Source organism: Salmo salar, chromosome 09 (assembly GCF_965601325.2).
Source record: "Salmo salar chromosome 09, fSalSal1, whole genome shotgun sequence".
Classification (NCBI taxonomy): domain Eukaryota; kingdom Metazoa; phylum Chordata; class Actinopteri; order Salmoniformes; family Salmonidae; genus Salmo; species Salmo salar.
This window is the reverse complement of record NC_138299.1, coordinates 78332822-78350752: the sequence shown is the minus strand read 5'-3', so window position 1 is coordinate 78350752 and position 17931 is coordinate 78332822. Positions and strand designations below refer to the sequence as shown.

At 41.7% G+C, this 17931-nt stretch overlaps 4 protein-coding genes across 4 annotated transcripts; all 4 read right to left on the bottom strand.

The window, feature by feature from the left end:
* Positions 1 to 4456: 4456 nt before the first annotated feature.
* LOC106611849 (protocadherin gamma-A11-like) lies at positions 4457 to 7763 on the bottom strand. Its single transcript, XM_014212447.3, has one exon. It carries the CDS (start codon positions 7703 to 7705, stop codon positions 5258 to 5260), a length of 2448 nt encoding a protein of 815 aa, XP_014067922.3. The 5' UTR covers positions 7706 to 7763; the 3' UTR covers positions 4457 to 5257.
* Positions 7764 to 10218: 2455 nt separating this feature from the next.
* Positions 10219 to 12776, bottom strand: LOC106611838 (protocadherin gamma-A11-like). The gene has a single exon (XM_014212438.3). The coding sequence runs from the start codon at positions 12628 to 12630 to the stop codon at positions 10219 to 10221; it is 2412 nt and encodes an 803-aa protein (XP_014067913.3). The 5' UTR covers positions 12631 to 12776.
* An 881-nt stretch (positions 12777 to 13657) lies between these two features.
* On the bottom strand, positions 13658 to 14583 carry LOC123744580 (protocadherin beta-16-like; the record flags this gene model as incomplete). The annotated part of the gene is made up of 1 exon (XM_045723323.2): positions 13658 to 14583. A coding segment is annotated over one exon (792 nt), but the record flags the coding sequence as incomplete, so codon positions are not given.
* A 5-nt stretch (positions 14584 to 14588) lies between these two features.
* On the bottom strand, positions 14589 to 15989 carry LOC145857952 (protocadherin gamma-B2-like; the record flags this gene model as incomplete). Its single annotated transcript, XM_082955510.1, has 1 exon — positions 14589 to 15989. A coding segment is annotated over exon 1 (1401 nt), but the record flags the coding sequence as incomplete, so codon positions are not given.
* Between the last annotated feature and the right edge of the window lie 1942 nt (positions 15990 to 17931).

Below are 17931 nucleotides of genomic sequence, written 5' to 3'. Positions count from 1 at the left end.
CATCACAACTCAGATTATATATCAGCACCTCCAATATTTCTCACTTCAACTGAGTGGGTCAAAATAATCATTTAACCTGTTGGGGCTAGGGGGCAGTATTTGCACGGCTGGATAAAAAACGTACCCGATTTAAACTGGTTACTACTCTTGCCCAGAAACGAAAATATGCATATAATTAGTAGATTTGGATAGAAAACACTCCAAAGTTTCTAAAACTGTTTGAATGGTGTCTGTGAGTATAACAGAACTCATATGGCAGGCCAAAACCTGAGAAGATTCCATACAGGAAGTGCCCTGTCTGACAATTTGTTATCCTTCTGTTGCATCTCTATCGAAAATACAGCATCTCTGCTGTAACGTGTCAATTTCTAAGGCTTCCATTGGCTCTCAGAAGGCGCCAGAAAGTGGAATGACGTGTCTCCTGTCTCTGGGCGAAGAACAGCAGGGGAATTTGTGAGTGGTCAAGCTGGGAACACTGACACTGGAGATGCGCGTTCAAGAGAATTTCAATTTTTTTCTTTCAGCCTTTGTATGAATACAATGTCGCCCGGTTGGAATATTATCGCTATTTTACGAGAAAAATAGCATAAAAATAGATTTTAAACAGCGTTTGACATGCTTCTAAGTACGGTAATGGAATATTTTGCATTTTTTTGTCACGAAATGCGCTCGCACGTCACCCTTCGGATAGTGACTTGAACGCACGAACAAAACTGAGCTATTTGGATATAACTATGGATTATTTGGAACCAAAACAACATTTGTTGTTGAAGTAGAAGTCCTGGGAGTGCATTCTGACGAAGAACAGCAAAGGTAATCCAATTTTTCTTATAGTAAATCTGAGTTTGGTGAGGGCCAAACTTGGTGGGTGTCAAATTAGCTAGCCGTGATGGCCGGGCTATGTACTCAGAATATTGCAAAATGTGCTTTCGCCGAAAAGCTATTTTAAAATCTGACACCGCGATTGCATAAAGGAGTTCTGTATCTATAATTCTTAAAATAATTGTCTTTAAAATGGTGTAAAATAGTCATATGTTTGAGAAATTGAAGTTATAGCATTTTTAACCTGTTAGGGCTAGGGGGCAGTATTGACACGGCTGGATAAAAAACGTACCCGATTTAATCTGGTTACTACTCCTGCCCAGTAACTAGAATATGCATATAATTATTGGCTTTGGATAGAAAACACTCCAAAGTTTCTAAAACTGTTTGAATGGTGTCTGTGAGTATAACAGAACTCAAATGGCAGGTCAAAACCTGAGAAGATTCTGTACAGGAAGTAGCCTGTCTGACCATTTCTTGGCCTTCTTTGTCATCTCTATCCAAAACAAAGGATCTCTGCTGTTACGTGACACTTCCTACGGCTCCAATGGGCTCTCAGAAGGCGGCAAAAAGCTGAATCGTGGCTTTGCAGGCTCTGGCTGAAAAAAAGTAGCGCGTTTGGGTAGTGGCTGGTTACAGTACTGTGAGACTCAGGCGCGTGCCCGCGTCGACCGAATGCTTTGTTTTCTTTCCTCTGTTTACCTAAACGCAGATTCCCGGTCGGAATATTATCGTTTTTTTACGAGAAAAATTGAATAAAAATGGATTTTAAACAGCGGTTGACATGCTTCGAAGTACGGTAATGGAATATTTAGAATTTTTTTTGTCACGAATTGCGCCATGCTCGTGACCCTTATTTACACTTCGGATAGTGTCTGGAACGCACGAACAAAACGCCGCTATTTGGATATAACGATGGATTATTTTGGACCACACCAACATTTGTTATTGAAGTAGCAGTCCTGGGAGTGCATTCTGACGAAGACAACAAAGGTAATCAAACTTTTGTAATAGTAAATCGGAGTTTGGTCAGGGCTAAACTTGGTCGGTGTCTAAATGGCTAGCCGTGATGGCTGGGCTATCTACTGAGAATATTGCAAAATGTGCTTTCACCGAAAAGCTATTTTAAAATTGGACACCTCGATTGCACAAAGGAGTTCTGTATCTATAATTCTTAAAATAATTGTTATGTTTTTTGTGAACTTTTATCGTGAGTAATTTAGTAAATTCACCGGAGGTTTGCGGGGGTATGCTAGTTCTGAACGTCACATGCTAATGTAAAAAGCTGGTTTTTGATATAAATATGAACTTGATTGAACAAAACATGCATGTATTGTATAACATAATGTCCTAGGTGTGTCATCTGATGAAGATCATCAAAGGTTAGTGCTGCATTTAGCTGTCTTCTGGGTTTTTGTGACATTATATGCTAGCTTGAAAAATGTTATAATGTTATAATTATAATGTTTTGCTTTCGTTGTAAAGCTTTTTTGAAATCGGACAGTGTGGTTAGATTAACGAGAGTCTTGTCTTTAAAATGGTGTAAAATAGTCATATGTTTGAGAAATTGAAGTAATAGCATTTCTAAGGTATTTGAATAACGCGCCACGGGATTCAACTGGCTGTTGAGTAGGTGGGACGATTTCGTCCCGCCGACCCTAGAGAGGTTAAACACCAATTGTTCATATATATTTGTTTGATATGCTGTAACATGAAAACACATTACCTAGCTGCCAACCTGCTTGCACCAATCCCATGGAATACCACTAAAATACTGTATTTACAAACCCGCCTCCCCTCAATGAATTTAATTAATTAATCCCAGTATTAAAATATTTACTGTAAAACATGTACAATTACAATATTCGCCTGGCAACTCTGCTGGTAATATAATTCTGTAAATTTACAGGGAAAGGTTTGACAGTGTATAGGCAAGTTGATAGGCTCCAGGTTTGATGTAATTTGTAATGTCGTAGCGTCCCACCCTAGTCAACAGCCAGTGGAATTGCGTGGGGCGAAATACAAATACCTCAAAAATGCTATAACTTCAATTTCTCAAACATATGACTATTTTACACCATTTTAAAGACAAGACTCTCGTTAATCTAACCACATTGTCCAATTTCAAAAAGGCTTTACAGCGAAAGCAAAACATTAGATTATGTCAGGAGAGTACCCTGCCAAAAATAATCACACAGCCATTTTCAAAGCAAGCATATATGTCACAAAAATCAAAACCACAGCTAAATGCAGCACTAAACTTTGACGATCTTCATCAGATGACACTCCTAGGACATTATGTTATACAATACATGCATGTTTTGTTCAATCAAGTTCATATTTATATCAAAAACCAGCTTTTTACATTAGCATGTGATGTTCAGAACTAGCATACCCACCGCAAACTTCTGGTGAATTTACTAAATTACTCATGATTAACGTTCACAAAATACATAACAATTATTTTAAGAATTATAGATACAGAACTCCTTTATGCAATCGCGGTGTCAGATTTTAAAATAGCTTTTCGGCGAAAGCACATTTTGCAATATTCTGAGTACATAGCCCGGCCATCACGGCTAGCTATTTTGACACCCACCAAGTTTGGCCCTCACCAAACTCAGAATTACTATTAGAAAAATTGGATTACCTTTGCTGTTCTTTGTCAGAATGCACTCCCAGGACTTCTACTTCAACAACAAATGTTGTTTTGGTTCCAAACAATCCATAGTTATATCCAAATAGCTCTGTTTTGTTTGTGCATTCAGGTCACTATCCGAAGGGTGACGCGCGAGCGCATTTCGTGACAAAAAAATGCAAAATATTCCATTACCGTACTTAGAAGCATGTCAAACGCTGTTTAAAATCAATTTTTATGCTATTTTTCTCGTAAAATAGCGATAATATTCCAACCGGGCGACGTTGTATTCATTCAAAGGCTGAAAGAAAAACATGGAGAATTCTAATGAATGCGCATCTCCAGTGTCACTGTTCCCAGGCTGACCACTCACAAATTCTCCTGCTGTTCTTCGCCCAGAGACAGCAGACACCCCATTACACTTTCTGGCACCTTCTGAGAGCCAATGAAAGCCTTAGAAAATGTCACGTTACAGCAGAGATGCTGTATTTTTGATAGAGATGCAACTGAAGGACAACAAATTGTCAGACAGGGCACTTCCTGTATGGAATCTTCTCAGGTTTTGGCCTGCCATATGAGTTCTGTTATACTCACAGACACCATTCAAACAGTTTTAGAAACTTTTGAGTGTTTTCTATCCAAATCTACTAATTATATGCATATTTTCGTTTCTGGGCAAGAGTAGTAACCAGTTTAAATCGGGTATGTTTTTTATCCAGCCGTGCAAATACTGCCCCCTAGCCCCAACAGGTTTTAACAAAGACTTCCAAATATTCAGTGACTACAGGGAAAAACAGACCAGGGACAAAACAAATACTTAACCATTAAAGGTTAGAGGCTTGCTGCCGCTCCAATCTGTCCCCTATACATATTGAATTTGTGCCTCAAAATATGTTAATGAGCAAGAATCAACCATACCCAGTAGAGGTCAAAAGGTTTTTTGGCGATCCAAAAATATGGTAGGGTAATATATTCATATATTCTGTGGGGTGGAAATATAGTACAATGTTAACTTATTTACAGTAACGTACTGTTAAACCAACGTTTTATTGGAATTGAGGGATCATCTACCATTTACCAGTTACGCCTAATATCACCCAGAGGGCATCATATTTATGGCTATATACTGTAAACAGGTAATACAGTAAATTGCTGTTAGTTTTATTGTATAATACTGTAAAAACTACAATGTATGTAACCAAAGAAAGCATAATTACAACACTAATTCAAAACCTACAGTATATTACGTGTCGGTTTATGGGGGGTAGGTGTTGGGAGAGAGAGAGACAGAGAGAGAGAGAAGGAGATGGACGTAACATTGGGATTGGGTACAATCTTAGATCTATGATCAGGGGCATATCTATTCAGGGTAAGGAATTAATAGTCTGAACCTCATGTGTCTTACCCACCGCACGAGGTTGGTGCCTGAAACTGAAAATTGTAATCTACAGTAGGAATAAGCTATTACTGTAAAAAAAAAAAAACAAAAAAAACAGTATAATACAATCATTTTTACAGGAGGCTTCCAATTACAACGAATAAAAGCATTTTTCAGCATTTTAGCCATAAAGGAGTGCAATCTATAGAATGTAAGCTATTCTGTAAAACACATTTAACAACCATTTGTCTCATTCTGTTGCAAATACAGACTGACAATGTAGACAAACATTGGAAAATTAATGTATTGCTGTGAAAAATGTGATTTCCTATAGGACAAAGGATCTTGCTCCATTTTGAGGCTTTAATAGTTTTGATTTGCATTACACCTGAACATCTATGGAAAAGTATAGCCTCTATTTAATAAAACATAAAACCAATAGCATATTTTTGTTTACAATAAAGTCCTACCTCTGAGGACACATTGGAGTCGTCAAGATCTTCAGCAAAGTCAATAGTTTTTCTCAGAGTCTGGTCTTCGGGCAGAGTGTTGTCATTGTAAGATGTGACGAACTTGAAGTCACTTGTGCGCGAACCTGTCGTCAGGTATGCGTCATAATTGTAAGTGCTGCGGAGAGTTCCTGCGCCGTCCACCTCTGCGTAGTTGGGAGGGAGATACGCGCTGGGGATGGCGACCGCTCCGTCAAACAACAGTCTGGGCTTTCTGCTGCGGCAAAACCTCACGGCCAGGATGACAATAATGAAGGTGAGGAAAAAGGTGGAGACGGACACCAGCGCGATGATCAGATAAGAGGTGAGTTTGGAATTGTTCTCATTATAAGAGACATCTTTCAGTTCTGGTACTTCAGCCAAGTTATCAGAAATCACTAAATACATGGTACAGGTGGCAGAGAGAGAGGGCTGTCCGTTATCTTTCACTGACACAATGAGGTTCTGTTTCATGCTGTCAGATTCAGAAATGTCCCGCTGTGTCCTGATCTCTCCACTGTGGAGACCAATAGTGAAAAGTCCCGGATCAGTGGATTTGACTATATGATAGGACAGCCAGGCGTTCTGGCCGGAGTCCGCGTCCACCGCTATCACCTTGGAAACCAGAGAGCCTCCGTGCGCAGCTTTGGGGACCAGCTCGGTCATGAAGGAGTTCCCCTCTGGGGCGGGGTATAGTATCTGAGGAGAGTTGTCATTCACATCCGTTATGAACACACTGACCGTGACGTTGCTGCTGAGTGGAGGAGAACCGTTGTCTCTGGCCACCACGTGGACTTTAAAACTCCTGAACTGCTCATAATCAAACGACCTCACAGCATGGATCACCCCCGTGTCTCCGTTAACGGATAAAAACGAGGACACCGGGACACCGTTCACCTCACCAGGTAAGAGAGAATAAATCACTGTACCGTTCTGTCTCCAGTCTGGGTCTCGTGCAGTAACGGAACACACGGAGGCACCGGGTTTGTTATTTTCAGTCACGTGGGCTTTATAGGACTGTTCCTCAAACACAGGTGGGTTGTCGTTGACGTCAGCTACAGATAACTGAACACTTTTAGAGGAGGACAGAGGTGGAGAGCCCTCGTCGGTGGCAGTGATTGTAATGTTGTAATCAGACACTAGTTCCCGGTCCAGTTCGCCCGTGGTCACCAGAGAATAGTAGTTTTTGATGGATGGCACCAGCTTAAAGGGAAGGTTTAGCTGAATGTAGCAGCGGACCTGTCGGTTATTCTCAGAGTCTCTATCCTGCACGTTAATGATGCCCACCTCTGTACCAGGTGACGCGTTCTCAGGTATGGGGCTAGTCAGAGATTTTAGATAAATCACAGGGGCGTTGTCATTAACATCTGTGATTTCTATTATCAATGTAGAGTAGGATGCTAAGCCTAAACCGTCCTTTGCACTGATCTGCATTTCATATGAAGACTCCTTTTCATAATCTACTGGACCAACAACTGTAATTTTTCCAGTCTCATGATCAAGAGAAAATAGATTGCTATTTTCATCTGAAACATCATCGAATTCATAAGTAACTTCACCATTCAATCCCTCATCAGCATCCGTAGCACTCACTGTAACCACTACAGTATCTAAAGGAGAGTTTTCAGGCAGACTGGCTTTATAGATGGCCTGGCTAAACACTGGGGCGTTATCGTTAGCATCCAGTACAGTGACGTGTATGTCTACAGTACCTGATCTCTGCGGAGAGCCTCCGTCTACAGCTGTCAGTAATAACTTGATTTCATGGTGCCCCTCGCGGTCTAGCTCTCTGTCTAACACTAACTCGCTGTATTTGCGTCCACCACTTTTGGTTTTGACATTCAAAATAAAATGTTCATTTCTTTGTAGTGTATAGCTCTGAACCGTATTCTGTCCTATATCAGCGTCATGGGCCTCATCTAGAGAAAAACGAACGCCTTTGACTGCTGATTCCCTAATTTCCATTTTGATAATATCCTTTTTAAACAGTGGAGAATTATCATTTATATCTTGAACATGAAGACTGATACGGTGAAGCTCCAACGGATCTTCAACCACAAGTTCCTGGTTTAAAACGCACGAAGTCTTCTTTCCACAAAGCCCATCTCTGTCAATCCTTTCAGCTATAGTCAAATCTCCCGTATTCAGATTAATGTCACAATACCGTTCGTGGTTCCCATCGGTATCAATACGGGCCTTGCGAGCGGACAGTATCCTCGCCTCCAGCCCGAGATCCTTGGCTATATTTCCAATCACAGATCCTCGTTTCATCTCCTCTGGAAAAGAATAGCTCACGTCTCCATAGGCGGAGTGCAGCGGTAGAAGAAAGAAAACAACGCTGCAGACCAGGCCTGTCACCGAGATTCTATTGTGCCCCATCCTGGGATTAAAAACGTCAAAACACAATATAGCCTTGATAATACAATGTGAACAAATAGTATTCCACAAATAGGTTCAGCTTGATGAAAATAATATCCTCAAAATGTTCCAGCAACCTGACCGCATCCAATATTTTCTACAGAATGACACCCGAACACCCGAGTCTTGTAACAACAGCAGTGGGTGGAGAACTGGATCTATCCAAACACAGCTGGTCAACAGCGACACAGTCAGTACTCTTCAGAAATTACATGATTTACTTACAGTTTTCTTAATGTTTTGTTAACAGATGGTTATAAATACGCTTAAGTAAGTTTATTTGATCAATTAACTATTGGAAAACGAAAGAGAAACACAGAAAACGATAGGATACCATATTAAACCATACAAACATAAATGATTAAAATCACCCCCACTCTTTTTTCATCATTTAAGATCAGGTATACTATGAATATAAAATACAACACATCTGCAAGAGAGGCAACAAAGCAATATATCCGTTGCTGGTTCCTCAGTCAGAGCAAACTCATAACTACTATAGAAAAAACAGGGCAGGGCAAGAAATAAGAATATCAAGGTCAAACAGCGATCAATAGTAAATCCTACTGGTTTAAAATTAGATTTTACACATTTCAGCACCATGGACAGTGACACTGCGAGAACTCTCGTTGCTCTTCAGACGCTCTCACACCGCTTCTCCCATCACGCTGTTACTAATAAATACAAAGGCCCAATTGACTGGAATCATTTACTTATAGATATCAGGGTATTACAATCACACAGTGAAGTTTAAGAAAGCCCCTTTTCCAATGTTAAGAACAAACTGTTTGTGTTTTTAACTAGTAGAAACGTCACCATGTGACAATATTTGTAATATATTTGTATATATGATATGTGTATATTATAGGCAGTCTACTTAGTGTTATTAGTTGCATCATTTATTTGTATTTGTTGTAGGCCCATTAGTAGGTGTATAACAACCTTTTTATGCTCATAATTTACGTTTAACAATTATTATTTTTATTTAATTGTTAGTATTATTAGACAATAGTGGCCATATTATAAGTATTGTTTTTGGGGGTTGTTTTTTTATTTGGGCATTCTTTAAACCGAGAAGGTATCTCAAGAGATTTCATCCTGCAAAATGTCTAATAATTAATTATCTCTCAAAACACAGTAGTTCTATTTTCGAGCCTCTTTCCAAACAGCTTTTCACTCCTCCAGCGCCAAACACACAATAGACATTAATTGTGGTGTGGAGGCTGTGCTTTGGCAAAGTGGGTGGGGTTATATCCTACCTGTTTGGCCCTGTCCGGGGGTTTCATCGGATGGGGCCACAGTGTCTCCTGACCCCTCCTGTCTCAGCCTCCAGTATTTATGCTGCAGTAGTTTGTGTCGGGGGGCTAGGGTCAGTCTGTCACATCTGGAGTATTTCTCTTGTCTTTTCCGGTGTCCTGTGTGAATTTAAATTTGCTCTCTCTAATTCTCTCTCTCTTTCTTTCTTTCTCTCTCTCGGAGGACCTGAGCCCTAGGACCATGCCTCTGGACTACCTGGCTTGATGACTCCTTGCTGTCCCCAGTTCACCTGGCCGTGCTGCTGCTCCAGTTCCAACTGTTCTGCCTGCAGCTATGGAACCCTGACCTGTTCACCGGACGTGCTACCTGTCCCAGACCTGTTGTCCCAGACCTGCTAGAACCCTGACCTATTCACCAGAAGTGCTACCTGTCCCAGACCTGCTGTTTTCAACTCTCTAGAGACAGCAGGAGCGGTAGAGATACTCTCAAAGATCGGCTATGAAAAAGCCAACTGACACTTACTCTTGTGTTACTGACTTGTTGCACCCTCGACAACTACTATGATTATTATTATTTGACAATGCTGGTCATTTATGAACATTTCAACATCTAGGCCATGTGCTGTTATAATCTCCACCAGGCACAGCCAGAAGAGGACTGGCCACCCCTCATAGCCTGGTTCCTCTCTAGGTTTCTTCCTAGGTTTTGGCCTTTCTAGGGAGTTTTTCCTAGCCACCGTGCTTCTACACCTGCATTGTTTGGGGTTTTAGGCTGGGTTTCTGTACAGCACTTTGTGATATCAGCTGATGTAAGAAGGGCTATATAAATACATTTGATTTGATTTGATTTAATTGTCAGTAAAACCCTAATCAGAAAACCGAGAAGCGACCGACGTCTATTATTTGAAAAATCCACAGATTCTATAAATTACACCAATAGCACATAGACGTTACAACTCTAGCAAACCACAAATAAACGCACCTCGGGATTTTGCAATGAAATTGCGACGGGACTGAAATAATATTCTAAAACATTTCAAATTGAATGAAAGTGAAGCATAAATCATTTGCTTAATAGTCAAGCTGGGTTAATGACGAAAAGTGGTCTCTCCAACAACAACAAAAATATTACACAAAGCATATTAGCTGCAATTTTAAAATAATATAGCCTCAACCTATCATATAAGCCTAAAAAAACAAATCGCATTATTATTTGCATTAAAAGCCTACCTCTGGGGACCCGTCGGAGTCGTCAAGTTCTTCAGCAAAGTCTGTTGGAGTTTTACTCAGAGTCTGGTCCGCGGGCAGTGTGTTGTCATTGTAAGATGTGACGAACTTGAAGTCACTTGTGCGCGAACCTGTCGTCAGGTATGCGTCATAATTGTAAGTGCTGCGGAGAGTTCCTGCGCCGTCCACCTCTGCGTAGTTGGGAGGGAGATACGCGCTGGGGATGGCGACCGCTCCGTCAAACAACAGTCTGGGCTTTCTCCTGCGGCAAAACCTCACGGCCAGGATGACAATAATGAAGGTGAGGAAAAAGATGGAGACGGACACCAGCGCGATGATCAGATAAGAGGTGAGTTTGGAATTGTTCTCATCATAAGAGACATCTTTCAGTTCTGGCACTTCAGCCAAGTTATCAGAAATCACTAAATACATGGTACAGGTGGCAGAGAGAAAGGGCTGTCCGTTATCTTTCACTGACACAATGAGGTTCTGTTTCATGCTGTCAGATTCAGAAATGTCCCGCTGTGTCCTGATCTCTCCACTGTGGAGACCAATAGTGAAAAGTCCCGGATCAGTGGATTTGACTATATGATAGGACAGCCAGGCGTTCTGGCCGGAGTCCGCGTCCACCGCTATCACCTTGGAAACCAGAGAGCCTCCGTGCGCAGCTTTGGGGACCAGCTCGGTCATGAAGGAGTTCCCCTCTGGGGCGGGGTATAGTATGTGAGGAGAGTTGTCATTCACATCCGTTATGAACACACTGACCGTGACGTTGCTGCTGAGTGGAGGAGAACCGTTGTCTCTGGCCACCACGTGGACTTTAAAACTCCTGAACTGCTCATAATCAAACGACCTCACAGCGTGGATCACCCCCGTGTCTCCGTTAACGGATAAAAACGAGGACACCGGGACACCGTTCACCTCACCAGGTAAGAGAGAATAAATCACTGTACCGTTCTGTCTCCAGTCTGGGTCTCGTGCAGTAACGGAACACACGGAGGCACCGGGTTTGTTATTTTCAGTCACGTGGGCTTTATAGGACTGTTCCTCAAACACAGGTGGGTTGTCGTTGACGTCAGCTACAGATAACTGAACACTTTTAGAGGAGGACAGAGGTGGAGAGCCCTCGTCGGTGGCAGTGATTGTAATGTTGTAATCAGACACTAGTTCCCGGTCCAGTTCGCCCGTGGTCACCAGAGAATAGTAGTTTTTGATGGATGGCACCAGCTTAAAGGGAACGTTTTGCTGAATGTAGCAGCGGACCTGTCGGTTATTCTCAGAGTCTCTATCCTGCACGTTAATGATGCCTACCTCTGTACCAGGTGACGCGTTCTCAGGTATGGGGCTAGTCAGAGATTGTAGATAAATCACAGGGGCGTTGTCATTAACATCAGTTATTTCAACAATCACTTTTGAATCAGATGAAAGACCATAGCCATCTTTACCCTCTATGCGCATTTCATATTTTGGGTCGCCTTCGAAATCTATTGGACCTATCACCTTAATTTCTCCAGTACTGTGACCCAAAGAAAATATCTTTCTTGCTTTGTCTGATATGCGACTGAATTCATACGTCACCTCCCCATTCACCCCCTCATCTGCATCCGTAGCACTCACTGTAACCACTACAGTATCTAAAGGAGAGTTTTCAGGCAGACTGGCTTTATAGACGGCCTGGCTAAACACTGGGGCGTTATCGTTAGCATCCAGTACAGTGACGTGTATGACTACAGTACCTGATCTCTGCGGAGAGCCCCCATCTACAGCTGTAATAAGTAAACTCATCTCTTGCTTTTCCTCACGATCTAGTTCTTTATCTAAAACCAACTCGACATTCTTTCCTCCATCTGTGTAATCGTGAATAGCCAGCACAAAATGTTCATTCCTTTCTAATGCATACCTTTGCACTGCGTTCTGTCCTATATCTGCGTCATGTGCCTCGTTAATTCGATAGCGAGCCCCTTTGTCTGCCGATTCTGTAATTTCCAATTTGATTGTATCTTTCGGGAAAATGGGTGAATTATCATTGACATCCTCAACAAGGAGAGATATCTGATGCAACTCCAATGGACCTTCTAGAACCACCTCGAATTTAATCATACACGAAACCTTCTCTCCACAAAGCTCCTCCCTGTCAATCCCGTCCGCAACAATCAAATCCCCGGTACTCAGATTAATGTCACAATAACGTTGATTTTTCCCTTCGGTATCAATTCGGGCCTTACGAGCGGACAGTCTGCTCACCTCCAGCCCGAGATCCTTGGCTATATTTCCAATAACAGATCCTCGTTTCATCTCCTCCGGAAAAGAATAGCTCACGTCTCCATAGGCGGAATGCAGCGGTAGAAGAAAGAAAGCAAAACCGCAAACGAGGCCTGTAACCGAGATTCCTTTGTGCCCCATCCTGGGATTAAAAATAGACAACCGTATAGATATTCAAAAGAAAAACTCCAGAAAAAGATTCCGTTTGCTGAAAAGAACATCCACCGAATGTACAAGCGATCTGACCACCTCCAATCTTTGTGCAGTTAAATGACATCCGAACACGATGCCTTATGATAGCAGCGCTGGGTGGAGAACTGTAACTATCCAAACACAGCTGGTGAACAGCGACACTGTGAGTACTTAACAGAAATTACACGTTAACTAATATTATTCTAAATCTCTATTTCGCGAAAAGTTGACATATGCATATATTCTCCTATAAGAAGAATGCATGATTGATTACTGTAACTATTGGGGGGAAATCACCCGAAGCTTATGGCCATAATTAGAAACTCAGAAAACGTCAGTAAAAAAAACCCCCATAAATAATGACATTAAAATACATCTCAGACTATTTTCACGAGTTAAGATACAGTTTAGGAGGATGAAATCTGTTCCAAAGGGAACACATCTGCAAGAAAATGTACAGGTCTTCGTTGTAAGTATTAGATTTATAGTACTGGTATTTTACTTAACACAAACTCATCAAGTGTAATACACAAAAACAGAGATTATGGCAATGAATTTAAGTGATGACAGTCAAACAGCAATGAAAAGTAAGGGAACGTGTCTAAAAAAGGATTTCAGCACCATGGACAGCGACATTCCAAAGCCGCCGAATTTCAGACACTCACAACGCTTCTCTCATCACTCTGTCTTAGTAGCTCTCCACATACTGCATTTTTATTTTTGTAACCCTTTTCCAACTAGAACTCCACTAGAACAGGCAAAACTATTAACCCATTGTTTACCTCAAACGTGCAGCGTGTAGGCCTATGTCAACAATCCAAATCAATCACAAACAGAAATATCACAACTCAAAACCAAATAGCAGCATCAACCTTTTTTCATCTCAATTGTGAGGGGACATGAATTATCATCAATACATTACAAATAGCATTCAATCTAAAGCAAAAACAAGTTGCCAAAGAAACAAGCTGGGGTATTGACGTAGGTTACCTCGTGCGAATACTGATTTACTCCAGGGGTCAAAAGCTTATTGTACAAGGCAACTAGCTGTGATTGTAGAAAAATAATAGGTTCTGTTCTATGATAGCCTATACAAATCAAATCTATCGTTTAACAGTTCAAGCCTACCTCTGAGGACCCATCAGAATCGTCAAAAGCTTCAGCAAAGTCAATAGTTTTTCTCAGAGTCTGGTCCGCAGGCAGTGTGTTGTCATTGTAAGAACGTATGAACTTGAAGTCACTTGTGTGCGAACCTGTCGTCAGGTATGCGTCATAATTGTAAGTGCTGCGGAGAGTTCCTGCGCCGTCCACCTCTGCGTAGTTGGGAGGGAGATACGCGCTGGGGATGGCGACCGCTCCGTCAAACAACAGTCTGGGCTTTCTCCTGCGGCAAAACCTCACGGCCAGGATGATAATAATGAAGGTGAGGAAAAAGGTGGAGACGGACACCAGCGCGATGATCAGATAAGAGGTGAGTTTGGAATTGTTCTCATCATAAGAGACATCTTTCAGTTCTGGCACTTCAGCCAAGTTATCAGAAATCACTAAATACATGGTACAGGTGGCAGAGAGAGAGGGCTGTCCGTTATCTTTCACTGACACAATGAGGTTCTGTTTCATGCTGTCAGATTCAGAAATGTCCCGCTGTGTCCTGATCTCTCCACTGTGGAGACCAATAGTGAAAAGTCCCGGATCAGTGGATTTGACTATATGATAGGACAGCCAGGCGTTCTGGCCGGAGTCCGCGTCCACCGCTATCACCTTGGAAACCAGAGAGCCTCCGTGCGCAGCTTTGGGGACCAGCTCGGTCATGAAGGAGTTACCCTCTGGGGCGGGGTATAGTATCTGAGGAGAGTTGTCATTCACATCCGTTATGAACACACTGACCGTGACGTTGCTGCAGTAACGGAACACACGGAGGCACCGGGTTTGTTATTTTCAGTCACGTGGGCTTTATAGGACTGTTCCTCAAACACAGGTGGGTTGTCGTTGACGTCAGCTACAGATAACTGAACACTTTTAGAGGAGGACAGAGGTGGAGAGCCCTCGTCGGTGGCAGTGATTGTAATGTTGTAATCAGACACTAGTTCCCGGTCCAGTTCGCCCGTGGTCACCAGAGAATAGTAGTTTTTGATGGATGGCACCAGCTTAAAGGGAAGGTTTTGCTGAATGTAGCAGCGGACCTGTCGGTTATTCTCAGAGTCTCTATCCTGCACGTTAATGATGCCCACCTCTGTACCAGGTGACGCGTTCTCAGGTATGGGGCTAGTCAGAGATTTTAGATAAATCACAGGGGCGTTGTCATTAACATCTGTGATGTCTATTATGACTTTGGCATATGAAGCTAAACCTAAACCATCTTTCGCTTTGATACGCAGTTCAAATGACGAAACCGCTTCAAAATCAATTGTGCCTATAACACCAATTTCTCCTCTTGGACGGTCAATAGAAAATATTTTCTTTACTTCTTCTGAAACATGACCAAAGTCATACGTCACTTCCCCATTCACTCCCTCGTCTGCATCGGTAGCCTTCACTGTAATTACTGCAGTATTTAAAGGAGAGTTTTCAGGCAGACTGGCTTTATAGACGGCCTGGCTAAACACTGGGGCGTTATCGTTAGCATCCAGTACCGTGATGTGTATGACTACGGTACCGGATCTCTGCGGAGAGCCTCCGTCTACAGCTGTAAGCAACAGCTTCAAAACATGCATTTGTTCACGATTAAGCTCTTTCTCTAGAACAAGCTGGACAGTATTACTATCTACAGCCAATACGAAATTCTCATTTATTTCTAGTGTGTATTTTTGAACTGAGTTCTGTCCTATGTCCGCATCATGAGCTTCCTCTAATAGGAAACGAGTGCCTTTAGCTGCCGATTGTCCTATTTCCATATCTATCATCTCCTCGTTAAATAGTGGTCCGTTATCGTTAATATCTTGGATGTGGAGGTTGATACGATGAAGCTCCAAAGGATTCTCTAATACAAGTTCCTGTTTTAAAACGCATGAAGACTTTTCGCCACAAAGCCCTTCTCTGTCAATCCTCTCCGCAACAATCAAATCCCCGGTACTCAAATTAACGTCACAGTAATGATTGTCGTTCCCTTCGGTGTCAGTACGGGCCTTACGAGTAGACAGTCTGCTCGCCTCCAGCCCGAGATCCTTGGCTATATTTCCAATAACAGATCCTCGTTTCATCTCCTCCGGAAAAGAATAGCTCACTTCTCCATTGGCGGAATGCAGCGGTAGAAGAAAGAAAACAACGCTGCAGACCAGGCCTGTCACCGAGATTCCTTTGTGCCTCATCCTGGGATTAAAACGTCAAATAACCACCATACAGTTAGACAGATCGATGTAATGGAAAATTATTCGACAAAACCATGAAAATTCCCTATATTATCAACAAAGTATATGTGCATCTACCTCTACTGTTATCTGCAGTGAAATGGCACCAGAGCTTTGTCAATGACAACACCAATGGGTGGAGAGCTGTATCTATTCTACCTCCGCTGGTGTACAGCGACACTGTGAGTACCCTTTCAAAATTACACATAGTGTACACATACACGCTGACATTGCGCTAAATACATTTTTACAAAGTAGTAGGTAAACATTGGAAACATGATGTATGCCCCCAGCATAAGGAAGGGCATAACCAAATAGGCACAGGAAACAACATAAAACCACAAGCACTCATTTCCCTAAAACCATTCGCACTCTCGAGTTAAGTATATGCCAGGTAGAAATGAACTACTATTTACTAAATGGTAGCTAGGCCTATAAAGTCTGAAGAGGGGCAGGGTCCTTCTATCTCTCAACTGTCACTCATTGGTAAAATGCACAAAGCCAGTGAGTAGAACTGTCAAGGAAGATATAGTTGAAGTCGGAAGTTTACATGCACCTTACACCTTACATACACCAGAAGTTTACATACACATTTAAACTCAGTTTTTCACAACTCCTGACATTTAATCCTAGTAAAATATTCTCTGTTTTAGGTCAGTTAGGATCACCACTTTATTTTAAGAATGTGAAATGTCAGAATAATAGTAGAAAGAATGATTTATTTCACCTTTTATTTCTTTCATCACATTCCCAGTGGGTCAGAAGTTTACATACACTCAATTAGTAGCATTGCAGCTACAGGCTTTACAAAAGAAAACACGAGCGTTTCAACACAATGGACAGCGACACTCCGATACACTTCAGTACTTGTCTCAACATTGTGCTCTCTACACGTTGTTCTTTAGCCTTCTGAGGGTACATAAAATCAACGGTTGCAAATAGAACCAGGCTATAACACGCTCTCTGTAATATTAAAACTGGGCGGTAGGCTATGAGGGAGAAAACATTTGTTTATCAATCCCAAACCAAACGTATCCAAACACAATGCAAAGAACATAATATCATCTGGGATGTCTACCTTGAAATAAGGAGGGTTGATTTCAAAGCAGAAAATACAACACATCCATCATATTTGAAAATACAAACAAGGGTGAAATTGTGGCCACAAAATACTTTAACTACAAGTGTAAAACCTGCTACAGAGCAGTGGCACCCGTCATTCAGGGAAATCCCCACCTGTTTTGAGCTCCAGCTGTTTAGCCAAAAAAGTAAATACTGTATATACAGTACCAGACAAAAGTTTGGACACCTACTCACTCAAGGGTTTTTCTTAATGTTTTACTATTTCCTACATTTTAGAATAATAGTGAGGGAATCAAAACTATGAAATAACACATATGGAATCATGTTGTAACCAAAAAAGTGTTAAACAAATCAAAATATGTTTTATATTTGAGATTACTCAAAGTAGCCACCCTTTGTCTTGATGACAGCTTTGCACACTCTTGGCATTCTCTCAACCAGCTTCATGGGGTAGTCACCTGGAATGCATTTCAATTAACATGTGTACCTTGGTAAAAAGTTAATTTGGGGATTTTTCCCCCTCTTAATGCATTTGAGCCAATCAGTTGTCCTGTGACAAGGTAGGGGTGGCATACAGAATATTTGGTAAAAGACCAAGTCCATATTATGGCAAGAACAGCTCGAAAATAAGCAAAGAGAAACAACAGTCCATCATTACTTTAAGACATGAAGATCAGTCAATGCATTACATTTCAAGAACTTTTAAAGTTTCTTCAAGTGCAGTCACAAAACCATCAAGCTCCATGATGAAACTGGCTCTCATGAGGACCGCCACAGGAATGGAAGACTCAGAGTTACCTCTGCTGCAGAGGATAAGTTC

Excerpts from the sequence above, each read along its gene's own strand:
- LOC106611838 (XM_014212438.3), bottom strand. The coding sequence starts at position 12,630 with ATGGGGCACAAAGGAATCTCGGTTACAGGCCTCGTTTGCGGTTTTGCT.
- LOC106611849 (XM_014212447.3), bottom strand. The coding sequence starts at position 7,705 with ATGGGGCACAATAGAATCTCGGTGACAGGCCTGGTCTGCAGCGTTGTT.